This window comes from Pan troglodytes, chromosome 8, assembly GCF_028858775.2.
Source record: "Pan troglodytes isolate AG18354 chromosome 8, NHGRI_mPanTro3-v2.0_pri, whole genome shotgun sequence".
In the NCBI taxonomy this organism is placed as follows: Eukaryota; Metazoa; Chordata; class Mammalia; order Primates; family Hominidae; genus Pan; species Pan troglodytes.
The window spans coordinates 24,317,385-24,344,684 of NC_072406.2; the positions used below are offsets into that span (position 1 = coordinate 24,317,385).

General features: G+C 38.9%; 1 protein-coding gene across 3 annotated transcripts in view; it reads right to left on the reverse strand.

The window, feature by feature from the left end:
• The window catches only part of USP6NL (USP6 N-terminal like), a 152,702-nt gene that overhangs the window by 11,700 nt on the left and 113,702 nt on the right, over window positions 1-27,300 (reverse strand). For all 3 annotated transcript variants that reach the window (XM_009457939.5, XM_054660705.2, XM_521413.9), the window contains 7 exons: window positions 22,709-22,818; window positions 20,422-20,470; window positions 18,699-18,819; window positions 15,420-15,514; window positions 14,765-14,830; window positions 14,567-14,666; window positions 11,250-11,402 (listed from right to left, as the gene is read on the reverse strand). In XM_009457939.5, the coding sequence (XP_009456214.4) occupies window positions 11,250-11,402; window positions 14,567-14,666; window positions 14,765-14,830; window positions 15,420-15,514; window positions 18,699-18,819; window positions 20,422-20,470; window positions 22,709-22,818 (694 nt within the window). The remainder of the gene's footprint in view (window positions 1-11,249; window positions 11,403-14,566; window positions 14,667-14,764; window positions 14,831-15,419; window positions 15,515-18,698; window positions 18,820-20,421; window positions 20,471-22,708; window positions 22,819-27,300) is intronic.

Here is a 27,300-nt window from a genome sequence, read left to right on the forward strand (position 1 = left end):
CAAATAAAGCATTCAACATTTTGGTGTGATCTATTTTCAGAGCTATCTCAGCCTGCTTGAACTACCACCCCTAACCCCACCACACAAACACTGCTCTACTTGTCTTTGGTTTAAATATCTCCTTTCACCCCTAAGCAACTAACTGTAACTAAAAGATTCACACATAATTGATGTCAAAACAGAAAACTATATATAGGCAATAAGCATTCCTATTTATTATCCATGCTTGCATTCTGGGCTTCTTTTCAATAGACAGAATCATGTTTTTGCTCACTCCACTACAGTCTCATGCCTAAAATTTTATTTTCCCTTTCCTCTCCCTAAAAACACAGGAATTGGAGGCCTGGCGTGGTGGCTCACACCTGTAATCCCAGCACTTTGGGAGGCCGAGGTGGGCGGATCACAAGGTCAGGAGATGGAGACCATCCTGGCCAACATGGTGAAACCCGGTCTCTACTAAAAACACAAAAAATTAGCTGGGCGTGGTGGCAGGCGCCTGTAGTCCCAGCTACTTGAGAGGCTGAGGCAGAAGAATGGCGTGAACCCGGGAGGCGGAGCTTGCAGTGAGCTGAGAACACGCCACTGCACTCCAGCCTGGGCGACAGAGTGAGACTCTTATCTCAAAACAAAACAAAACAAAACAAACAAACAAAAAAAAAAACACTACCACCAACAAAAAACACCCACATAGGAATTAGAATAAAGACTTACTGCCAACCACAATGAGATACCATCTCACACCAGTTAGAATGGCAATCATTCAAAAGTCAGGAAACAACAGGTGCTGGAGAGGATGTGGAGAAATAGGAACACTTTTACACTGTTGGTGGGACTGTAAACTAGTTCAACCATTGTGGAAGTCAGTGTGGCGATTCCTCAAGGATCTAGAATTAGAAATACCATTTGACCCAGCCATCCCATTACTGGGTATATACCCAAAGGATTATAAATCATGCTGCTATAAAGACACATGCACACGTATGTTTACTGTGGCACTATTCACAATAGCAAAGACTTGGAACTAACCCAAATGTCCAACAATGATAGACTGGATTATGAAAATGTGGCACATATACACCATGGAATACTATGCAGCCATAAAAAATAATGAGTTCATGTCCTTTGTAGGGACATGGATGAAGCTGGAAACCATCATTCTCAGCAAACTATTGCAAGGACAAAAAACCAAACACTGCATGTTCTCACTCACAGGTGGGAACTGAACAATGAGAACACTTGGACACAGGGAGGGGAACATCACACACCGAGGCCTGTTGTGGGGTGGGGGGAGGGGGGGGATAGCATTATTAGGACATATACCTAATGTAAATGACGAGTTAATGGGTGCAGCACACCAACATGGCACATGTATACATATGTAACAAACCTGCACGTTGTGCACATGTACCCTAAAACTTAAAAAAAAAAAAAAAAAAGACTTACTGCCCTACTCCTTAAAGGGTAAAGAGGCACCACAACTCCTCACAGATACAGTAGGGGATGCTTTTGTGAAAATACCACATTTTTTATATTTCTCACTGGTGTTTGCCTAAGTGGTATTTTTACGGCAGTGCTAACAATTAGAATAATCTGCTTCAACAAAAAGGAATGTAACTTGATACATTTTAGAAAAAAGCAAAAATGTTTATTATTTTCTTCTTAAGTAACTTTTTTTCTTAAAAAAGAAGCCAACAAAAGAATATTCTAACAGTCCCTAAAAAGCGAGGAAGAGTCCCTCTCAGGCCCTTCAGGCTTGTCCCTGCTTGATCTTACGCTGGTCTCTGTCACCCCCCAGTGGACGCCACACTCAACTACAAGCCTCGCCCATCAACGGCCTCTGAGGCCTTAGCAGGTTTTCGCACCTGACAAGAGGCACATCATTGCAGCAAAGCGCTCTAAGTGCTCGCCCTGTGAGCAGCATTCTACCTTTACACTTTCAATAGAAGAATACACACACTCTGACTGTTCTAACAGTTTTCGGGAAGAATCGGTGGGGGGCCACTATCAGGAAAATAATTCTACTATTCTAGGAAAGAGTTATCCCCTTCCAGATCAAACAGTAAGTCCAACTGTATTTTTAAATATTGCTGACTTCAAATATATTATCTGAAAAATCAAATGACTTTCTGTTTAATGTATTATTAGCCAAAATATACAATTCAAACACTTGTAGCTTTCAATAACATGATGAAAAGAAATAGAATTTGCTTTCTAAAGTATGGCTATAATTTTTTTAAAGTTCAAAAAATTTTTATAGTTGGGTTCATAGGCTTGACTTTTTTTCCCAGTAGATTAAACTTGAAAGGTAAAGGAAAAAGAGACTATTATGTAAACACATCTCTCACTATAAACCTATTTAATGCCACACAAATTCAAGAGGTCTTTTTGTTAAGTAACTTTAAAAACCTACACTTTGTCTCCTAGAGTTTCAATTTTTATACACATGTAAAAATGGTTAAATGTAACATCATTTTATATTATATGAATAAATAAAAGTGAAAACCCACTCCAATCCTCAAAAAGTGGGGCAATTTCTAAACTGACATACAATAAAATTGCTTCGTTTCTATGTGTGTGCAGTCAAGCTAGAGAATGGTTTCACTACCCCCAAAAACTGCCTCAGGCTAACCTTTTATAGACAGTAGTTTTTTTATTATCTAAAAAATACATTAAGATTTCATTTATTCAATGAAAGTAACAAATACAGCCACAGCCACAGCCCCGCAATGTATTAGGTGCTGGTGAGGCAGGAGCCGGTTACTGTCCCAGGGAACTTTCTGTCTAATAGAGACATGACTGACAGAGGCACTGGAAGTGTGAGGACAAAAGCATGTGGAGTGGACGAGTCAGGCACAAAACACAGGTGCAGGTGATCAAGTTCTGTGGGTTTGGGGAGGCCAGGGACCAGCTGAGAAGGCTTCAGGCGATGCTTAAACCAAGTCGTGAAACTTGGCAGAATGGATGAGGACAGAGGCATCTGGGGAATGGTCGGGAGCATCCTTGGACGAGGAGCGTATTCCAAGGCAAAGTGCCTTGAAAGAGCAGGCCGGTTAGAGCTGTGAGCTGCAAGGCGCAGGGCCAGGTGGGTGTAATGCACAGCTCTGGAGTCAACTGACAGAACTCTCATTACCAACTGTCTGACCTCGGGCAGGTACTTAACCTTGAAGCCCAAGTTTCCTCATTGGTAAGCTACTAATAATAATACTGATCGCAAACTCCCCATGAAAACTATTCAAAATTAAAATAAATGTCAGTTAATTACAAATTATTGCCCTACCAAATCAGGAACAAATGAAAAGAACAGAGGATTCCATCAGGTTCAAAGATTTCTAAAAGTAAAAAGTCAAGATCTTCTGGGTGGAAAGGGGCAGACCCTGAGGAGAAGGAAGAATGAGGTGGTGGGCGACTAGGGTCTAAGGAATCCGGACTATGTGACAAAGCCATCTCGCAGGCACCACCTTCGAGATAATAAAGGCGGTGCCACCGGATGGAACTCACCTGGAGTTCCAGCTCATGCTTCAGCTGACTGAGAAAGTACACCCCAAGTTTACCTGGGAAAAAAGTCTTAATTCCTGAAGATCCAGAACTAAATGGCAAAGTTTAAGAGAATCAAAGGTGATTAATTCTGTAGTCTTTTGCATTAAGGAATCTGTTTGTATTTAGAATTTTCTGTGTTTTATATATTTATATTTCAGAGAATTTGGCCAAGTTGGCCTTCTTATGCCAATTTAAAAATATGCAAATGAGTCACTGATTTGAACTTTTGATTTTAAACTTATAAAGAGTATATTGAAACAAAAGACTTAAGGTTCAGGATATTCTTAAGGTTGAATTAATTAGATTTGTAAGTTTTTTAGAACTAGGACACATTTTATTTAAATTGAAATTTGATACATTGAAAGGAAACTGGATATATTACATTTATAAAGGCAATTAAAAACGTTTGTAGGAATTTATGTTTATAAGTGGAACCAAACATTAAAGTTCCATTAGACGAGAATGTTAAAATCTGCCAGATTTTAAAATACTATACTAACTTTTGTAAACTGAATTAAATGTAAGGAAGAAATACGTTTCTTAATTTGTGAGTTTAATAAATACTAATTTTTAAAATCTAATCCTGTGCATAGAAAATTTGTCCTTGAATTAATGGTTTTTTAAAAAAAACTTGCATCAACAAATGACTACTGCAAAGGGCTGCTGGAAAAAATTAAGTTAATATGTGAATGCAAAGCATTTAGCAAAAAACCTATCATAGAAGACTCAAAGTTTGCTGTTATCATTACTACTATGTGACTCAAAAGTGGCCGGGGAGGTGGGATGTGAAGTGTGGAAGCTGCGGACAGAAAAGTGCTATACCTCACACTAAGGAGTGTGGATGTTCTCCCGTAAGCACTGAAGTACCCCGAAGGCTCTGGCCATTTACCAAGACTAAAATGGCTCTGTCAAGTATTCTGAGAAAAATCTTTGATTCTTCTATCTAGGTCATAAACTATAAATCTGGCTAAATTGGCAGTCATAGTGCATTAACATAGGCTTTCTAACCAGAATGACTTCCGTTAATTGACAAAAGTGCTGCCAAATGGCTTCATCTGAATAGAAGACAGCATGGGGGAAAACCAGTAAACAGAAAACTAGGAAGCATTTACTCTGCCTTTTCAGTACTAACTACATTTTAAGGTAACCAAAGAGTTATATTTAAGGTAACTCTCTTGATAAGGGAGGAAAAACTCTTTGCTACAGAAGAAAGTTTGCCAAAAAAAAAAAATGTGAAAGAGGCTGGGTGCGGTGGCTCACGCCTGTAATCCCAGCACTTAGGGATCACCTGAGGTCAGGAGTTCGAGACCAGCCTGACCAACATGGAGAAACCCCATCTCTACTAAAAAAAATTACAAAATTAGCCGGGCGAGGTGGCATATGCCTATAATCCCAGCTATTTGGGAGGCTGAGGCAGGAGAATCACTTGAACCTGGGAGGCAAAGGTTGCAGTGAGCCGAGATCGCGCCATTGCACTCCAGCCTGGGAAACAAGAGTAAAACTCCGTCTCAAAAGAAAAAAAAAAAAAAAAGTAAAAGAAATCACTGAATTTGAAAATCACTATTTTGCAACCTCTGAAGAGGTTTTGCAACCTCTGAAGAAATTTGATATAGGCAAGGATTATCAATGGAAGCCAAAAGCATGAGTGAGAGCGTTAAAGGGAAACTGGAAATCTCCATACAGTGTCAAGACATCATCCACAGATTATGTGCTAACTAAAAAGATTTTTTTTAATTAAAAAAACTTTTATTTTAAAACAAAAAGATATGATTATCATCACCAAACTCAGCATCTCCAGTATTAAGAAAACAGTAGTCACTGTGGGACTCCTGTCTAATCTAAATCTTATTAAACTGCTACATCTAGCTTCTACTTTGCTGAAACTACACAGAACACCAGGAAAGAAAAACCAGATAACTCCTGAGTGTGCGACATTCCACAGAATAGTGGGACTGTGCTCTTCAGCAGCTCAGTGTCATTCAGAGGAAAACAAAAGGCGGGGTGAAGAGGGGGGAAGAGGAAAGGAGTACTGCTCCCTGCCAAGCGACTTAAGCCCATAACAAATATAAAACGTAGCCCTGACTAAGTGCTGGTGAGAAAAACAGCTTAACAGGCAGCCTAAGGGACAACTGGAAATCTTCCCACATGGAGCTGGCCTGAGATGACGCTGAGGAGTCACACTGTAGTCACACTGTTACACTTGTTAGTGTAGCAATGGCATTGTGGTTGGCTGGGGGAAGGTCCTTGTTTCTTGGCTACAGAGACAAGTATTTGAGGTGAAGTATACTGATGTCCTTATTTTCACTTTAAAATTGTTCAAATAAGCTGGGCAATGGGTACCTGGGAGGAAGTCATTATACATTTCCTTACTTCTGAATATGTTTGAAAAGTTTCACAATAAAAAAGTTTTAAAAAATGTTTCAACAGCAACTACAAAACATACAGAAATAAAATAAAGGTACAAAAATGCTAACAATAGTTAAATCTATGAGGTGGGCATATGGGTGATCATTTTTAATTTTTACATCATATTTCTCTGTATTTTTGATAGTTTTCATAAGTAAAGTAAAAGATGCCAAACCCACACACAAAAACCCCCACAAAACTCCTCTTCACACATATCTAGTCAATGAAAACCAAAAATTTAAATGGTAGACACTGTATGTAGACTATAACAATCATAAAAAACATGTCAAAAAAACATAGACATGAATACAGCAAAAGAAAAGACATGCCTTTCAACACTTTTACAAACCACCCCCATACTATGAAATAAATAAATCAAGCATTTGACTTTTTTTTTATTATTATTATTTTTGCAAGATGGAGTCTTGCTCTGTCACCCAGGCTGGAGTGCAGTGGTGCGATCTTGACTCACTGCAACCTCCCCCTCCCAGGTTCAAGCAATCCTCCTGCCTCAGCCTCCTGAGTAGTTGGGATTACAGGCACCTGCCACCACGCCCCGTTAATTTTTTTATTTTTAGTAGAGACAGGGTTTCATCATGTTCGCCAGCCTGGTCTCAAGCTCCTAACCTCAAGTGATCTGCCCGCCTTGGCCTCCCAAAGTGTTGGGATTACAGGCATGAGCCACTGTACCCAGCCAAGAATTCGACTCTATGGAAAAAAGAAGAAATAAACTAAGAAAATCAGAATTAACTAATTCAAGAGCTGATTCTTGATACAAGCCAATTAATAAAGACTAAATTCTGGATAATTTTATCAAAGAGCAGGAGAAGGTACAAAGAAAGTGAGAAATGAAAATGTAGGATTGTTACAGATATAAAAAGAACCGTAAGAGATTGCTTTGCAAAACCTTACATAAATATATTAAGAAACTAGAAATAAATAGCTTTCTAGGAAAATATAAATGACCAAATGACCCACATTGACCTTAGAAGATAAATCAAAACATTAACCCCCAAAACAATTATATCAGACGGAAATAGTTTCACAAATATATTTTCGAGCTGTTAAGGAATAATTTTAATACTATGTAAAAGTTCCAGAACACAGAGAAAGAAGGAAGGCTTCCAAATTATGAGGACAGTATAACCTGACAACACACAGACGTTTTGGTTAACTGTAATGAAATCTCAGGAATAACCATTCAAAATGTTAAGTAAAATGTTAAGACAGTATAAATCAGCAGTACTATAAAGGAATAATTTATAACAACCAAGTAAAGTTTATCCAAGAATTGCAATGAATCGTTCACCACTAGGAGGTAAATTAACAAAATTATTAATGTGAAAAGGTTTTAAAGGGAAAAAAATGATTATTTGTGTTCAAAAGGCACTCAAAAAAACTGAGCAAGCACTTTGATTTTTCAAGAAAACTTAAAAACAGTAATAGATGAATACTTTCTAGCTATTTTCTTAAAAACAGATAGGATGCATGAATACTGAAAAGGAAGAGGAAGAGCTATTATTTGTTGAAGATAAGATTTTGTATCTTAAATCTTAGAAAACCTAAGATAACTGATCAAATATACTGGCTACAAAAATATTATTAAAAGGATACCAAGAGTTTTCCTAACCAGTTAGAAAGAAATGGAAGAAAACCTTCAACTTGCAATAGCAATAAAAGATACAACTATCCCCCGTAGGACGTGGCACCCCTGCTTTGACTCTGTTTGGGTCTCCTCTGCAGAGCCCCTGCTTAGGCTCCAACGCCAGTGGCAGCAGCGACGTCCACACACCTGAGGCTGTGGAGAAATGGCAGTTCTGTAGCACACCTGCGGTTGTCCAGTGACCACCTGCTGACAGCCACGTTTCATATGGTACACGAGTGGGGGGCGGAATGTGAGACCAGAAATGTCTTCACAGTCACATGAAGAAAACAAACCTCAACGACTGTAAAATAAAAGCTTTTACTTAGAAAAACTCAATTTTTAAAATATCAATTTTCTCTCAAAAATCCTTAATGTCAGTGCAATCTCAATATTAATAAAATACTGCATCTGAATACCACTAAAATACTAGTGGATTCTTTTTTGTAACTTGACAAAATAATACAAAATAATGAGGGGACATTTGCCCTAATAGATATGCAAAGTGTAACTGGAGGCCGGATGCTCCTGTAATCCTAGCACTTTGGGAGGCTGAGGTGGGCAGATTGCTTGAGTCCAGGAGTCTGAGACCAGCCTGGGCAACATGGCAGAACCCTGCCTCTACAAAAAATACTAAAATTACCCAGGAGTGGTGGCATGCGCCTGTAGTCCCAGCTACCTGGGGAGACTGAGGTGGGAGGATCACTTGAGCCGGGGAGGTCAAGGCTGCAGTGAGCCATGATTGAGCCATCACACTCCAGCCTGGGCAACAGAGTGAGACCCTGTCTCATGTTTAAAAAGTGTAACTGGAAAAGCAGAGAGCAATGGAACAGAATAGAGTGCCAAAATGTAATTTAATAAATGCCACCAATCCACATGACTAATGGTTTGGAAAATAAGCAGAGCTGAGTTCTTATTCCATAACAAAAAGTAAATTCTAGATGAGCTGAAGATTTCATCATACTCAATTATATCTCAATGAAGTTGTACCCATAAGCATTGAAAACATATAAATGTTAGAAGAGAAATATGGGTACTTAAGAAAAAACACTTCATCCAGCATGTGGAAAATTCTTTACAAAAAACACAAAAGCAAGAAGCCATAGGGAAAGCTGTATGGAAGGTGTCTGCAACACATGATAAACTGGCCAGCCTCCTTAACAAGAACCTGTATGAACAGACCAATAGAAAAATGGGCAACAGATGAACAGGGAAGTTCACAGAAAAAGAAAGAAGGGTGCCCCAAAGATATCTAAGAAAGATACTCAAAGAACTACCAATCAGAACAACAATGGAAGACTCTATCCAATCAGTAAACATTTTTAATTGTAACAGCACCATGTTTTCATGTGGGCCTAGGAAAACAGGCATCATTGCACATGACTCGGGGGAGTTCACACTGCCACATTATGTAAGGAGTCAAAAGGAAGTGGCATGTTCATGTAGGTGGTTTTTGTTTTTTTTTTTTGGTTTTTTTTTTTTTTTTTTTGAGTCGGAGTCTCACTTTGTCGCCCAGGTTGGAGCGCAGTGACGCGATCTCAGCTCACTGAAAGCTCCACCTCCCGGGTTCATGCCATTCTCCTGCCTCAACTTCCCGAGTAACTGGGACTACAGGGGCCTGCCACTATGCCCGACTAATTTGTTGTATTTTTAGTAGAAACGGGGTTTCACCGTGTTAGCCAGGATGGTCTCGGTCTCCTGACCTCGTGATCTGCCCTCCTCGGCCTCCTGAAGTGCTGGGATTACAGGGGTGAGCCACTGTGCCCAGCCTCATGTAGGTTTTTAAAAGGACAGATGTGACATGGCATTTTCTTGGTATGAGGTTCATTTAATTATCTTAGTGTTCCATATACAGTTCACAACAATTTAAAAAGAATGACAGGCAGGCGATGAAAGGCAGATGGTCGTGCTAGAAAATGCAGAGATGCCTAATCCATTCTACCTTCACTGACAGTATGATCAGAGCATGATTCTGCTATCATTTATTCCTCCCCTTTTCTCCCCTGCCCCATTCTCTGTCCCCATTCTATCATTTCCTGGTAAAACGATCTTACAGACTACTGCTACTAGGTTTCCCTATCTGCACAATGTAGATGAGCACTTTTATGAGTTATTTTTAGAGATTAAATGAGACAGCACCTGTGGTATGTGGCACACAGTAAACCCCAATAAATATTAGCTGCTAATTAGACGCTAAGTCACCACCATTGCAATCCATGACACAGGTTTTGAATTATCTCATGTTTAAATAGTTCTATATTTTTTCCTCTATATTTGACTTTTACTAAAATTTGCCTTGACCTCTTTTTAGAAGGAGGCAAGATATTTAAAAATAAATGATAGTAGAATAAAATAAATAAAAATAAATGATAGTAGAAAACAGAAGTCATTACACACTGAACAGGAGAGGGCTGACCTCACTTAACAAAGGCAACGGCTCCACAAGGCCAAGGCCCACACCCCATTACTGCTGTGAGGGTTGCTTCCTAGGAGCCTGGATGACCTTGAGCAAACCTTGGAGCAGTGCTGATTAGACCCTTCTCAATTAAGTAAATAAAAGCAAACATCTGGTTTTTACCAAAAGGAAAAATGTATTTTCCATGAAAGTACTGCTTGTCCTTCTGTACAGACACAGCCAACATGACACACTGATGGGGAAACGCCAAATTCACCTCTGCATGAGGGCATACATAACTGACTTTCTTTACTTTTCATCTCTCGCCCATGACCTTCCATTTCCCTAGCCTCTTACTACACCCATCCACTGCAACAAAGGTAAGAAAGAAGAAAAGCGAAAGTAACTTTTTCTCAAGACATACATGGTCAAGTACTATCTGGTCGAAACTTTGAAAGTTATTCCTCCTGTGATCTTTCGACATTTTCATTTTCTTCCCTCCCTTCCTGCACTCCCCTTCTTCTGCCCCTCTCCCATTTACCCTGCGGCTAGCTCTAGTAATGCCCCATTCACCCTCTGTTATCATTCTCGTATATTCTAGCTCTCCAGTGCACACCCTGAGAGCTTCTCATCTTTCTCTTCAGTTCTTAAATCCCCAGCAAAGTAGTACCTAGCAGAAAACCCGTTAGTAGGTGCTGAAAAATGTCTTACAATAAGTGAATAAAATATATTATCTATACTGCAGCATACTACAAAGAGCCCTGGGCTAGTAGTCAGAAAAACTGGCCTGCAGTCTCAGTAATGCTATTTGGTGGTTCTGTGGCTTCATATTTAAGCCACTTAGGCACTAAAGTATCCATTTCCTCATCTATAAGATGGGGCTTTTACTGTACTTACTATTGCTGTACTTACTATTGTATATGGTTTCACAAAATGAGATGAAGAAAGCAAAAAAAAGCTTATTGTTATGCTAGTTTAAAGCACCATGGCTACTTCTGTTGAACAACAGTATTTGCCAACCAAACTTCTAAATGTAAGCAGGAATAGTACAGTCATCTATTAGGAGAGGCAGATTTAATTAATATGTTTATTTGCCTTTCCCTAAAATAAGGAAAAAGCCAAAGCAGCTGAGCTGGTAAGGCATTCATCCACGTTATGTCATCACAAGTATAATGCTTACGCTGTGGGCAAGAAACAGCCCATGTTAATTATGCCATGTCTTCCAATCTTAATTATAATGTAGATACAAAGTATTGGGGTAATTCTTACCAGGTTCTGGAAGGTCTAACTTTGCCCGCTTTAGTTCTGCCATAGAAATCTGAAGTTGCTCTATCACAAAATCATCTTCAAAGAAAAAATCCTTTGCCAGGGTCTCCTGAAAAAATTCTACAAGTTCTTCCATGGACAATTTCATTAGATGTTCTAAGAAAGGATAAGAGAAATGAAAATGCCAAGTCAATAGCTACTTTAGGTAGGAAGATATTCTATTATATTCAGGTGTAGTGTAAAAGGGCATTAAAAAGGGCACAAGCAGCATACAACTTACATATGGCATTGAGGACATCATTAAAACTCAGTAAGACAAAAATATTGCCTGATATTAAAGCAGCCACAGAGAAAAGCAGGAAAGTTTACTGGGAGAAAGGATGGGAGGAGAATACTGCCTAATACTTCCTCATTGGAATAACCATACCTAGGCATTAGTATTACCCCAGAGCAAGAGCTTCTTAGAGACAGACACAGAAAGACTACCTCAGCCGGCATGAGGCCTTTCTCTTTTATTGATACGGAGCTCCAAGAAGCCCCATTTTAAGTCTGTATTTCTTACTGTTTCAGAATTTCCCAGAACATCTGGATTATTAATTTTGTGAGTTTTATTTCTATTTATGAAATTCATTTTCTTGGAAAAAGACATTCAAAAGAAATATGAACACAAAGCAGAAAGTAAAAATCTGCTCATGACATAATACCCTACATAATACACCTCATTACATAACACCCTACAGGTAGATCCGGGTATTTACAAGTGTTTATGTATATCAATTGAAGAATCCAAATTATACTTTTCAAGTTATTCCCCTTTTTGCTTTTTTCCCCATTCAATAATGTATCACTGATATCTCTCATTTCAACAAATATGATGTGTACTATATGTAAGCATTGTAATTTAAACAGTCTTCTATTAATGGCCATTTAGGTGGTTTTTGATTTTTTATTATTTAAAACCACTGTGTGATGAACCTCCAGTAACAACGTATTTTTAAGACAATCAGTAAGAAAAAAAAGAAAAAGGAAAAAATTTCTTATGAGCTTTAGCTAACTATTGGTTAATATGCCCAGAAAGAGTTTTTCTTTTTTTTTAATTGGCTAATGACAAATTGTATATATCTGTGGTAGACAATGTTTTGATATATGTATACACTGTGGAATGACTAAGTCAAGCTAATTGACACATCATTACCTCACATACTTATCTGTCCGTAGTGAGAACATTTAAGATGTACTCTCAGCAATTTTCAAGTATACTGTACATTATTATAGATTATAGTCACCATGCTGTATGATAGCTCTCCAGAGCTTACTCCTCCTGTCTAACCGAAACTTGAACCAGCATCTCCTCCCATCCCGCAGCCACCCTTCCATTTTGGAAGCTTTATATGGTGGAGACGGAACTTCATGTAAGTCTCTAACCAAGAAAAATACACAGCAGCAGATTTGTCCACAGCTCATTTAGTCTAATGATACGGTAGCGTGTAAAGCAGTTGCTGTGCTTAACATTTATTTACAAGGGTAAAGAAACTTTTTACTTGTCAAAATTAATCAAGGGTCATATAAGTAGAACAATTTAAGAAGCAGATGAGAGCTACAAAGAAATATGTTTCTACTTTCTCATTCTTGAGGGAACATTAAGCTAATGTCTCTTAATAAAAACTGTACTTCTGTTCTCTATTTTGATCCCTTAACAATCCAGAAAGAAAGTGGGGGGGGAGGGGAGGGAGAGAGGGAGAGAGTAAGAGGAAGAGAGAGAGAGGGAGAGAGAGAGAGAGAGGGAGGGAGAGAGGGAGAGAGAGAGGGAGAGAGAGAGAGAGAGGGAGGGAGAGAGGGAGAGAGAGAGAGAGGGAGGGAGGGAGGGAGAGAGGCAGGGAGAGAGGAAGAGAGGGAGAGAGGGGGAGGGGCAGAGGGGGAGAGGGGGAGAGGGGTAGGGACTGGGGGAGAGGGGTAGGGACTGGGGGAGAGGGGTAGGGACTGGGGGAGAGGGGTAGGGACTGGGGGAGAGGGGTAGGGAGGGAGGGAGAGAGGTGGGGGGTGGGGAGGCAAAAGGCGGTGTGGGGGGGCCGGTGCGGGGAGGAAGGAAAAGAGATTTCACGAGATCAGATGACAGACTTGAATCCTGGAAGACACATAGTCAATTGTTTTGTTCTGGTGCATTAGTTGGGGAAAGAAGAACTGAGTATAAGGGAAGTGAACCACAACAATTCTGAGTCCTTTTCTTGAAAAAACTAAACATAACAAAAGTACTTTTAAAGGGCATTTTCATTCCTATCTAAAGTATGGATAATCTGGCACTCCTGCAGTCCATGCTTTTCAAGTAAGCAACCAACCGATCTTATAGTAAAGTCCGTAACATGTACTTACAACAATGCCAAGCACAGCAGAGAGAAAAACTATAAACAAGACCCTGTGCACTCAATTAGTTTATAATTTAGTTGGGAAGCGGAACAGATCATTCAAGAATAACCTAAGAGAGTTGAGTGCACAATGAACATGAAACTATGTGGTATGACCTGGATTAGAAGTACGTGTACGTATGAAGCTCTAGAGCTTTCAGTGATTTTCTTTTCTGCATAGCTACAAGAGAAGTCACAGAATTTTTAAGGCTGAATTGAAACTTTAAAGATGAACAAGGTTCTTCATGAAAAAAAATCTCATTTCTTTATTTTAAAGTAAGGCATAACATATCAAATTTATAGAGCCCTTAAATATATTTCAACTGAAGACTAAAAATTCTCCAGTTTTCTTTTTTTTTTAATCTTGCTGCATTTATCTGCCTATAGACACTGGCTGAACTTGCCCCAGAGGCCATAATGCACTGAGGTAGACAAGTGGGTCTGTGTGCTCCCACCCACAGTTCAGCTGGGTGCTATTCTCCCTGGATGAAGGAAACAGTAATAGAAAACGTTCTCTCCAGCCCTTTGAACTAAGGGGCCTGGTTTCTTTCGTCTTCCTTCTCTTACTGCCAACTTGAGATTCAGACTGATGAAAAGGACAAGGGATCCCAGTGGAAACAAATACTTAACGAAAAATATTACTAGTGAAACCAACTAACTGCATTCTATAAAAGTGTGAAAATGACACTAATATAAACAGAAAAGAACCAAAGACCTTTGCAGTGAAGTAAGCTTCTAGTCATGAGAAAGAACTTACAAAAGTACATTACCAATTGATGATAATTTCTCCACTGATTTTCAAAAAAATTTAAACCACTATTAAAAGACAATGAATTTGAAGTGGGTGGGGAATGAGAAATCAAGGTTAAATAAGCCTCAATTTTTAATGAAATTTTAAGAGTTTAAGCATTTTCTTACTTTTGTGTAATTTTAAGATGGTGTAAGACATAGCAGTAAGAACTCGTTCTCCTTCAAAGATGTAGATATCCCATATTCTGAGGTTTAGTGTAAAGGGAGTCTACAATTAAAAGCAAAACAAAACAAAAATAAGGTTAACAGCTTCCCCTCACCTTGTATTTATAATTTTATGACTGAGTTTTGTAAATAAATACTTACACGATCAAGGAAACACTGAAAAAACCATTTCATTGTGTAAAAACTTGTGTAGATTTCTTGAGAATCCTGAAAAAACAAAGAGCTCACAATTTATGGATTGTAGCAAACTAAATTTAACAAAATAATACTAAGTTAGGAAGGCTGTTGGATGCAGCTATCAAAGCTAAACACATTTACTTCTCAAAATCACTCCAAGAATAAATTCCTCTTATGACAGGACTGTAATACAACAGTTAGATTCTCTTTAATATATTTTACAGTAAGCTTTCTTTGTTTTACTAAACTACTGTGTTTTATAGTAAGGCATATATATATAGTTCACTAACAACGAGTTTCTGTGACCCTGAAAAAATACTTTTTGTACAATGAAAAAACCTCCAAAACAACTGGGAGATCCCATATCTTTAAATTATCACATTGTTTGTATTATTAGCTTCAAAGAAGTTCAAATCCCTCAGTAAGAACTGTGATAGCCTGTCAATATTAAATTTTACAAATCTAATGGTTTGTAAACAACTGGGAATTATAACTGCATAGTAAATGAAATGGATGACACTATAAATTAATAAGGTAATTGGACCAAAGACAATTTAATTATCCCAGCTTTTTTTGGGTGGTGGGTAGGTGGGTGTAAGTCAGTGGCACATCTACCTACCAAGTGTTGCTTAAGCTTGGACAGAAATTTGTTCAGTATTTTTTCATGATGTTCTTGAAACCTCAAGAGTTTAGGAAAACCTTGGACAAAAAAGCCTAGAATACAAACATAAAAACAACACTTCATAAACAATACCAACAAAACCCTCCAATCTTAAAACACAACATATTTCATTTGTAACTGTCAAAAATAAAAAGAAACATTCAGTAGTTACCAAAATATTTTTTCTCTCCACCCAGGAAATAACTGTATATAAGCTTTGGGTAATGAAACTTTTAGCCTAGGATTTGTTTGCTAAAGATCTTCTATAACTTTGTATTTTTGAATTTAAAGGGAAACCTTAAAAAAAAAAAAAAAAAGGACACTGAAGACATTTATCAAGATTATCTGTTCTTTTAAGATATTGGGCCATATCTTAAATGCATATATTTGTAATATATTATTCCAACCCTGACTAGTCATTTTGTTTTACTCTTAATATGTTAAATAACAATTTATTACTTTTTTCAGGCTTACTCTAAGAATTTCATTAGTATAAAGTTCCCAAAGTTTTAAATCGCTTTTTAATCCTTTCCTAAAAAGCTGTATTTAACATCTGCTAAAAATACAGGCACTAGATGATCAGTGTTATATCCAAAATGGTATTTTATCCCAAGTGACTATACAATATAATCTATATCTAAGAAGTAACAAATTACAAATGGTTAGCATTAATTTTGTGTATTTAACTCATTGAAGTTTACATCTATTTTTCTTCATGATATTCTATACAATCCATTAAAAAGAAAGTCCACTCAACAGACTTGATGATTCTTCTACATTAGGATCCAACCTGGGTTCCATGCAACTTTGAAAGATGTTAACAGACGTTCTATGCTTTTGAAAAAGAAACCAGAGGACACATTTACATCCTTCTTAGATATTCATGAGGCATTTTAGCTTATTAATGTTCTTGCCTTTTAGACTTAATGAAACTTGTTTTTCTTTCACTCAGTCTCCCACACTTATGTGATCTTGGAGTCCATTTTCCCCCCAGAAAGTCTGCTGCCCCAAAATGAAACTATTCCACCAAAAACCTGAGGCACATGCTATTGGGCAATGGTGCTTTACAATCTACTGGGCAGAATTATTTCTTAACTAGTTCTCAGTTTTCTAGGGTGTGTGTAAAAATTTCCAGAGACAGAGATTCTATTTCTCCTTTAGTAATATTTTTCAGTGAAATTGTTTCATTAAAAAAAATCCGTATCTATCAGTGCCACTTTCATAGTCAATTTGATAGGAATGGAAGTTGAAAAATTTTCAAGAAAAGTCTAATTTTCGAAAAGTCAATACAGTTCAGTAATAACTAGCTCAAAAATGCTAAGAAGCCTCACAGTTCTTCATTTTCCACTGATGTTCCAGATCTCATATTTTATATTTTCATCCTTAGCTTCAATTCCACACATTTATAAGTGAAACCACCTTCACACTAGAAAGTAACCTTTAGTTATAAAATTTCATAGGCAGACATAGAAACAAACATCTCTAAGTATAAACTGACCCTTAATAATGAGCCAAACTACATTCTAAGTAGTTAGGATAGTAGAATTAATATTGTTTTATAGATTAGTCTAGTGACAATAATTGCTGAAGGTAAGCTATCAAACAGGTTTAAAAGAAATGACCACTTCCTAAAATTGGACAGTCTTGGACACAATTACATACCAGTTAAATTTGCATTCTATTGTACCTCAAGACAGATCAGCAACACAATCCCATGGGAAAGCAAAATAAAGACTGACAGGGAAGAGCGGCTTTCTTCAAGATGCCTTTTGGAATGATACTGCCTACTGGATGGCAACTCAATATAATAACATGTCTTACTTTTAGAGTCTATTTACTAGATGCAAAGCGCCCAGACCCAGTTACCATGCAGATGATATTTGTTAAGTAATTGGCAAGAAACACTAAGGGAGAAAGACAAATGCAAACACATACATACCCCCTCACTCTTCCACACACACACAATATCCTCACATGGTCAGAGTGTGAGACTTCACAAACAATGGGCTATAGAAAGTCATAATTTTGAAAATATTAAAACAGTACTTTAAATATATAGCAGGTTCCTCACCACACAAAGCTTATTCACAAACTGAACTTGGAAGATCCATTCTTAGAATAACTAGTGTTAAAATTATTTTAAATTTGATATTAACACTTAGAATAACTAGTGTTAAAATCATTTAAATTTGATGGCACTGGGAAAATAATTTTGCATTATATGAACAAATGCCACTTTTATTTCCAAGACAAGTTGTGATCTAAGGGTGGGGGCTGTGGCTCACACCTGTAATCCCAGTATTTTGGGAGGCTGAGGCGGGAGGTTCACTTGAGTCCAGGAGACTGAGACCAGCCTACTCAACATAAGGAGACCTCATCTCTACAAAAAATTTAAAAAATTAGCCAGGCATGGAGGCACATGCCTGTGTGGTTCCGGATACTAGAGAGGCTAATGAGGCGGGAGGATGGCTTGATCCCAGGTCAAGACTGCAATGAGTCACACCACTGCACTCCAGCCTGTGTGACAGAGCAAGACCCTGTCTCAACAGTTGTAATCTAAACTCTCTGAAATAAAGTTTATTGCTTAATTTGGCAAAAACAAGGAAACAGTTATTATAAACAGTGTTAACTTGAAAACCAAAAAATCAGCAGGTTCTGAGATATTAAATAATCGAGTGCCTAGAACACGTTATCAACCTTTTATTTAAAGTGGAACCAATTTTATGTGAAAAAACAAAAACTACACTTGAAATATAAAACTACTTAATTATTACCTTTTCTTTAAAAACCTAAGTGTCATTTCTCAATTACTGTTTTTTTGACAAGTTGTTATATATCACAATATCCAGTCAATGGTAAACATTTCACTGAAATGATAATTTCATGACCATCTAAAAGTTTTGATTAAAAGGCATCTTTTATTTCTCCCAATAATATACCTGTTCTTAAATTCCTCCAAACCTAAATTAGTTTCTTTTGACCAAGGGCAAGTAAGGAAGAATTTTAAAATGCCAACAATATACCTTGGAGTAAAGACAAAGGAAAATAAATGTAAATGTTTTAGAAAAGTTCAATAATGAAAAATGAAAGAAGAAACTAGTAACAAATACTAATGAACTCAACGAGCCCTGAGACATTAAATTTGCTGTATGTAACTCTTGCAAGCATCTTTGGTTTTGTTTTAATCTACTTTTTTCCCTACCTTGATTGTTTAGATAAAGCACAGGGTTTTCTTACCATGCATGGCATGTTTAGGGCCTGAGAAGAGTTTGACCAGAGCCCAGAAGGCATCTTCCTCGTTCATATACATGAGGAGTAAAGCTGTGATCTGGCTCATCCCCTGACAATACCCGACTTCCTGGGGAGCAAAGGGGAACACAGAAGCTGGGGAGTTCAGTCGAATTACATGCATATGTACAGAGAAAAAGCTACTCTATAAAAACCAGAAAATGCCTACACACATCGTTTAATGGTCCATTCTAGAGACAAATACTATACTCTTTACAGTATTATGCCACATAAGAGAATAAAATTGTGCTAAAAAATAAATGCACAGGTACAAAGTCTAAATTGCTACATATTTTTATTGGACTCTGTTCAATACTGTCACATTTTCTTTAAAGAGTGATAATATTTATTTCACTTTATGTATGATTCTTAGCTCACTATTCCTCCTTTGCTCAGTTGCTGGCAAAGTCTCCCCTTCTACAATACCCAGTATGCTGTCTCGTCTCCTCTAGATTTCTGAACCCTTAAGCAGACACATCTTGGGATGCCCATGCACAGTCTATGCCTCCTCTCTAAGAAATACCCACTCTCCCCATAGTCCCTGCTTATGATGTGGCCTTAAGGATTCATGCTTGTGCCACAGGAACCACAGCTAATGGACCAGAAGAGGACAGCTGACCCCAGGGGAACAGTTATTTGGTTGCACTGACTCATCAGACACTGTCTCTATGAAATGTGAACAAAGCCAGAGACTGTAATCAGATGGGGGTACGTACTGGAACAGAATGCTCACAATGAGTCTGTGGGTGCAATCTGAGCCACAGTATAACTGGCCAGTAGGCAAAGGAAGCAATCTGGAGAGAGAAACAGTGAACTGAGCAGTTCACAGAGATCATCTGAGATACTGAGTGGCCCCCAGAATGGGAGAGACGGAAGGTGCAGCTTTCCTTCTCACCAGAGGCTTCCCACCTTCCAGCTCCAATTCCGGTGAGGCCCAACTAGTGCTTCCTTCCTATGAGATGTCCCTTTAAAAACCCCTTTTTAACTTTTCCTAGTTTGAGCGAATTTCTGTTCTCATAATTTAAAGGTTTTAACAATAGAAATTATACATCCCAAGGTTCAAAGGTCCTCCCTGGGACCTAGTCAACAAGTATTCATTTAACACCCACATTAAGTCCAACACAAACTAATCTATCCCAGATTATCTTCTCCCCCAACAATGCTGAATGCCTTAAGAAGAGCATGTCTGTTACCAAAGAGTTCAGCCTCCTCCTGGGGATAGCCAGTAAGGGCATAGTTACCTTGTTTGGACCTCACCTAATAGATAAATGTGATTGTGAAAAGTAACCTCCTAAGAGCAAAGAGAGTTATAAAAAGTCAAGCAAAAATTAACCAAGCCACCCACTTCCTGTCCTTCTACCCTGTATATCTGCTTAAAAATAAAAACAAAACAACACAAAACATTACAAAGCAAAACAATATGGAGGGAGAGAGAAAAGGTGAGACTCACTGGCATACTGTGGTCATATTTAGGTTCTTCCACTTCAGAATCAGCTCTGCTCTAAGGCCCTAGGGTTATCACAGGGTTTCAGCTTAAAAAGATCCACAGAGCTAAAGAGACCATGGAGACCACCTAGCTCTGAGATGCAGAAATGTGCCCACAGGGCCCTGCTAAGTAGGGAGTGTCTCAGAATACAACTCAAAGACCTTGGGCAGGCAGGCCCCAACTTACCGTGTTATAAATAGAATAGGCAGCAAGCACATGGAATAAGGATTGTTGCCTAGAGAAAAAAACTTACATTAAATACAATTTAGTAATTTCACATATTTTAAAAATTACAAACTTAAAAAAATAAACCAAAGACTGACTGAAAACAGATAATCCAGATAAAATTACTAATGTAATAAATTATCCCAAGTTCAAATTCAAACAACACTCTAAAAAGTCTAAATTCAAGACTAGATAATATTCATTCTGAAAGGATTTATACCAAGAAAACACAAAACACTTCAAAATTCCTAAAATTTGTTGCCTTCTTTTGCTGATCTATCTCACTTTGAGACCCTTCTGATAGAAGCAGCTGGCTTGACAGAATGGTGGAATGGCCTTTTGAAGGCTCAGTGACATTGCCAGCAAGGTACAATACCCTGCAGGGATAGGGTGATGTCCTTGGGATGCTGAATATGCTCCATATCAGGCTCCAATTCAAGGTGCTGTTTTTCCCATAGCCAGGATTCAAGGATCCAAGATTCAAAGGCTGCAAGTAGGAGTGGCTCCACTCATCATTCTCTCTAGAGATCCACTAGCAAAGCGTTTGCTTCTTGGCCCTGCAAGCTTGGGTTCTGCTGGTCTAGAGATCTTAGTTCCAAAAGGAGGAATGCTTCCACCATGAGACATAACAGTGATTCCACTGACCTGGAAGCTGAAACTGCCACCCAACCACTTTGGGCTCCTTATGCTTCTGAACCAACAGGCAAAGAAGGACGTGGCTGTGTGGGCTGGGGGGATTATCCTGATTACTAAGGGGAACATGGGTTGCTATGACACAACAGACACAAGGAGGAGTACATCTGGAATGCAGGAGAACACTTGGGGCATCTCTCACTAGTATCACTGAGCCCTGTGATGAAAGTCAATGGAAAACTACCAATTCAGGCAGAACTGCTAGGTTCAGATTTTCAGGAAGAAAGGTTTGACTTATCCCTCTAGGTAAAGAACCACAACCATCTGAGTGCTTGCTGAGGGCAAAGGGAATATGGAATGGGCAGTGAAACGTGGCATTATAAACACCACCTGTGACCACACGACCAGTCACAGAAGTGATTGCTACAATTATTATGAGTATTTCTTCCTTACTTTTTTGTAAATATGCTTGTATATATACCAACAAATATTTTCTTCTTCCCTCTCTTTTACCTTATCATCTAACATAAGGTATCTTAATAACAGTCAACTTTATACCACAGTGTGTAAGTTACAGGATACTAAAGCAGAAGTGTGATCATCTCCCAAAGACTTGGCATCCTCACGTGGGGAAAGAATTAGCACATTTCAGCTGTGAGCAGAATAATGGTATCATGTTAGGTGGAAGGATGACTTGGTTACTATCTTACTTGGAAATTGTTTAAGGTGGTGTGTGTGAGTGCCAAGTTGACAAGGCTGGACTGCAGTGGTTGGCGTTGGGTGTCAACTTGGCTAAACAACAATCCCCAGATATCCAAAACACTGATCTAGGTGTCACTGGGAACGTATTTTGTAGATTGATAAAAATCCATAATCTGTTAACTTTAAGTAGGAGAGATTATCCTAGAAGATCTGGGCAGGCCTCATTCAATCTGTTGAAAGGCCTTAAGGGCAGATTTGAGGTTTCCCTGAAGAAGAAACTCTGCCTGTGGCCAGCAGCTTCAGCTCATCCCCGAGGCCCAGACTGTCCTTTCCCATGGCCTGCCCTGTGGATTTTGGCCTTGCCTAATCAGCCCCGACAGCTGGAGAAGCCAATACCTTGAAATGTCCTAACATATATCTCCTATTGGTTTCTGTTTCCTGATTAGACTCTCTGACTGATACAGAGATCAGCAAAACTGTACTTCTCATTTATAAGTTGTCATAGCAATGATGTATCAATTCATTAATTTCTCATTTCATGTCCCTTTTTTAAAAAAAGTTTCATTTATGCATGGGCGTCAAGGTCATAGAGATATATTTATCACTGACAAAGTTTTTACACACACTGTCATTCTTCTATGACTTCTAATAAAAGTATCTACTATATTTCTAAGAATCCCTAGATTATAAAATGAGTCTTTACCAATTTTATAGCACATGCTATATCAAAGGTTAAAAAATTTAAGTTAAATTAGATCTTAAGTTTCACACAACACGGACGCAAATGATCTGCAAAAGTTTAAACCTTTAGGACCTAAATCGAAATTACAGTCTATAAAGGCATTCTAATTTTAAGTTAATAAAGACTATTTATAAATGCGATTAACATTTCATAATATTAAACTTTACTCACTTAACACCATATCTGTCTCTAAACATAATGTGGTCCCGAAATGTGCGGTTGACATCCAGGTCTATTTGTCTGATGTCAGGTGAACAGCCCCGTGCTCTGTGTTTTAATTTCTGAAGAGAAAAAGAGAGAACAGAACAGATTTTTATGGAAATTAGTTGCTGAAAACTCTATGACAAATAATAATTCTCATTAAAAAGTTTTTGGTTTAAAAAAATCACTCAATGGTTAAAAAAAATCAAAACTATATATACAAAAAGGTACACAATAGAAACTTTCCCTCCCCTCCATTCCCCCATTTCTCCTACTGCCTGCTTCTCCCTCTTCCCCTACCTTCCTTCTCTTCCATCCTGTCTATCTAGTTAATTTTAATTTAGGATAGAGAACTTTTCAGAGTTGGCATTGCTGAACTATGTGAAAGTTCTTCATGGCTGAGCCATGCAGTCTGTTATGATTTCTTGTTTCTTTCCAGGATGATGCTTTTGTTTTCCGTGAAGCTAATCATTGCCTTGTTTCTCAATTTGCTTTGTTTCCCACCTAATTCAATCCTAAGCTCACTATAAATGGTATAATCTCCTCAGATGATGTTCCAGTAGAGTAGGTGTTCCACCAGCTTCATCTTGCTGTCTGCTGCTCCTGCCTGTGCGGCCGGACCTCTGGGCCTGCTCCTGCCTGTGCGGCCGGACCTCTGGGCCTGCTCCTGCCTGTACAGCCTGATCTCTGGGCCTTCTCCTGCCTGTGCAGCCTGACCTCTGGGCCTGCTGCACAGCTCAGGTCTTGGAGCCTCCCTTCTCCACCTGCTGGGGTGGTTTTCTCCCATGTTGGGCCCCCTGTTTCCTGGTCTCCTATCTTTTTTTCTCAGGTTCTTCCCTTGCTCTGCAGGAACACACCCTTTAGTAGCTCCTGTGAAAGGCTATATGGAAGATAAAATTTTTGAAACTTTGAATATCTGATCATTCTACCCTCTTATTTAACTATTTGGCTGTTTTAGAATTCTAAGTTGGAAAATATTTTTGCTCAAAAGGCACAGCTTCACCGTCTTCTGGCTTCCAGTGTTGCTATTCTGTTTCTTTATGTGCAATCTGCGTTTTCTCTCTAGAAGCTTGTAGGAGTTTCTCTCTCCATGTATTGAAACTTCACATTTCAGTACTGAGTTTGGATCTATTTTTATCCACAGGGTTGGGCACTTAGTGAATCCTTCCAATCTTAAAAACTCCTACCCAAATCTTTCAGCTCTCAGACATCTTCAACAATTCATGTGTCAATTTCTTCATCTTCCCTTCCTGTAGGGTCCAGCCCCATAGAGTCGGTGAGTTTCTCCCCGTGTGTGGCGACGAGAGAGTGTAGAAATAAAGACACAAGACAAAGAGATAAAAGACAGCTGGGCCCGGGGGACCACTACTACCAATGCGCGGAGCCCGGTAGTGGCCCCGAATGTCTGGCTGCGCTGTTATTTATTGGATACAAAGCAAAAGGGGCAGGGTAAAGAGTGTGAGTCATCTCCAATGATAGGTAAGGTCATGTGGGTCACGTGTCCACTGGACAGGGGGCCCTTTCCTGCCTGGCAGCTGAGGCAGAGAGAGAGAGGGAGACAGAGAGACAGCTTACGCCATTATTTCTGCTTATTAGAGACTTTTAGTACTTTCACTAATTGACTACTGCTATCTAGAAGGCAGAGCCAGGTGTACAGGATGGAACATGAAGGCGGACTAGGAGCGTGACCACTGAAGCACAGCATCACAGGGAGACGGTTAGGCCTCCGGATAACTGCAGGCGAGCCTGACTAATGTCAGGCCCTCCACAAAAGGTGGAGGAGCAGAGTCTTCTCTAAACTCCCCCGGGGAAAGGGAGACTCCCTTTCCCGATCTGCTAAGTAGCCGGTGTTTTCCCTTGACACTTACGCTACTGCTAGACCTCGGTCCGCCTGGCAACGGGCGTCTTCCCAGATGCTGGCGTTACCGCTAGACCAAGGAGCCCTCTGGTGGCCCTGTCCGGGCATAACAGAAGGTTCGCACTCTTGTCTTCTGGTCACTTCTCACTGTGTCCCCTCAGCTCCTATCTCTGTATGGCCTGGTTTTTCCTAGGTTATGATTATAGAGCGAGGATTATTATAATATTGGAATATAGAGTAATTGCTACAAACTAATGATTAATGATATTCATATATAATCATATCTAAGATCTACATCTGGTATAACTATTCTTGTTTTATATTTTATTATACTGGAACAGCTCGTGTCCTCAGTCTCTTGCCTCAGCACCTGGATGACTTGCCGCCCACACTCTCCCTCCATTCCCATTTTCTTTTTCTGAAACTCTTATTATTACAGTCTGGGAACTCCTAGGCTATCATCTAATTTTCTTGTATTTTTCTGCATTATTTTACATCTCTTTGCTTTTATAACTGACATTCTGGGAATTTCTTCAATTGTCATTTTCAATTAAGTTTTTCATTACTAATATTTGTTATATTCATAAGCTCTGTTGTTTTTGAGTGTTCCTTTTTATAGCATTCTATACTTGTTTTATGGATGCAGTATCTATTTTTCTCTGAAGATATTAAAAATAGTTTTTTAGATTCTCTTCTTTACACTATAATCTGTTTCTTACAAGCTGCTTTCTTCATTTGCTTCCACTTGTCTTTCACGTTAGCTCCCTTCTTCAAATGAACAGCAAAACTTCGTTTTCTGCTTTTGTTTAAAAGTGGGACACAAAAAAGCTGCATGCCTGGATGAGGCTTCCTGACTGTGATCCTGCTCGTGGAGGGATGTGGCCAAGCAGTTGGACTGGGGTTCCCTGAAGTCAGTACCTTTGGGTTTATTTTCTTATGCTGATCACATCCCCCACAGAACGCTCTTCCAATCTCCTGTCAGGAAGACAAGCACCTGGCTGCTAGTGATCTGGGAGGTGAGTTGAGGAAAAAGGCTGGACTGTCCAAAATTTAAACTACTCAACTCCTCTGCTTTCATGACAGCAGCTCACCCTCAGCAAGGTCTGCGTTTTCCCTAGTCCAGAGGCCCTCTGTTTCATCCTCGCCAAATAACAAACCTCCAGTCTTGGGCTAGCACTGAGGGAGCTAAGGAGCTCTAACTGCTTCTGAAACAGACTTTCAACCACTTCTGTGTTTAGCTTCACCTCCACTTCCAGAGGTTCCTGCAGTTGGCAATTACCAAGCCTTACGGAGATTCTGAGCTACTAATCAGGTTGCTTCTCCAATTCCCACTGCCAGCCTAGGATTTAGCTTCCTCAGGTTTGCTAAGTTTACTAAATGTCTGTCTGCATTCTCATTTTCCAAAACTGGTAGCTGTTAAGCATCTCCCATTTTCTTATTTCTGTGGGTTTGCCTTTTTATAATAAAAACTCTGCTATCAATTTAGTGGCATTTCAAGGGAAAGGGAGCTAAATGAGTATGTTGAATCTCCCATGTTTAAATAGATGGGAGATTAAAATTTAACCATGTTTAATATAAATAAGAATTTATATACATATGTTATATTGACCTATTTACCATGTACTGGTAATACGGACTTCTGCTTGAATCAATTCCAATAAATATACATAAAAACATAACTGTTCCCGACTTCAGCTAAAAGTGGAAAGAAGGTTATCTGGGCATGTCTATTATAAGGCTATCTGGGCATGTCTAGAATAAGGCTATTTGGGCATGTCTAGAATAAGTATGTGTATGTTAAGTGTTTTATGAGTCTGTGTATTTTTGTGTATTGAAGCTCAGAGAAGGGGCTTCTGCAGCTTTTTAAAACAGGAAGAACAGCCACAGTATGTTTCAGAATTCTCAAGACAGAGGAAGACATTTAGAGTATTGTATTAGATTCATATGGCCACTAAAATATTATTGTATATTATTTCTGGAAAAGGTGGTTCAGAAGATATTATAAAAATTTAGCTTGAAAAATAAATCTGTACATATTTACATATAAATCCAAAAATCTCTTCCATCTTTTTTTTAAAGATAATGGGCAAGGCCGGGCACAGTGGCTCACGCCTGTAATCCCAGTGCTTTGGAAGGGTGAGGTGGGGGGATCACAAGGTCAGGAGATGCAGCCCATCTTGGCTAACACGGTGAAACCCCGTCTCTACTAAAAATGTGAAAAAAAATAACCGGGCATGGTGGCGGGCACCTGTAGTCCCAGCTACTCAGGAGGCTGAGGCAGGAGAATGGTGCGAACCCAGGAGGCGGAGCTTGCAGTGAGCCGAGATCGCGCCACTGCACTCCAGCCTGGGCAACAAGAGTGAGACTCAGTCTCAAAAAAAAAAAAAAAAGAAAGAAAAAACAAAAAAGATAATGGGCAAGTAAAGAGGTTTCAATTGTTGTTCTACAGGCTTCCTTGTAAAAGATGAGATGTCAAAACACAGGAAGAAAATGTTTGACAAGACATGATAAAATAAAATGCCTTAAAATAAAAGTTAATAGGAAGGCAGAAAAGACCCAAACGCATCTATAGTATCAGTTCCTCCAGAGGACAAGAAAATCCATCATAAAAAAGGCCTCATGGTGGAAGAAAAGCCCGGGTAAGTATGTAAAAAATAATAGGTCAGAAATATTATTTATGTCCTAAAATGTTTATAAGCTAATG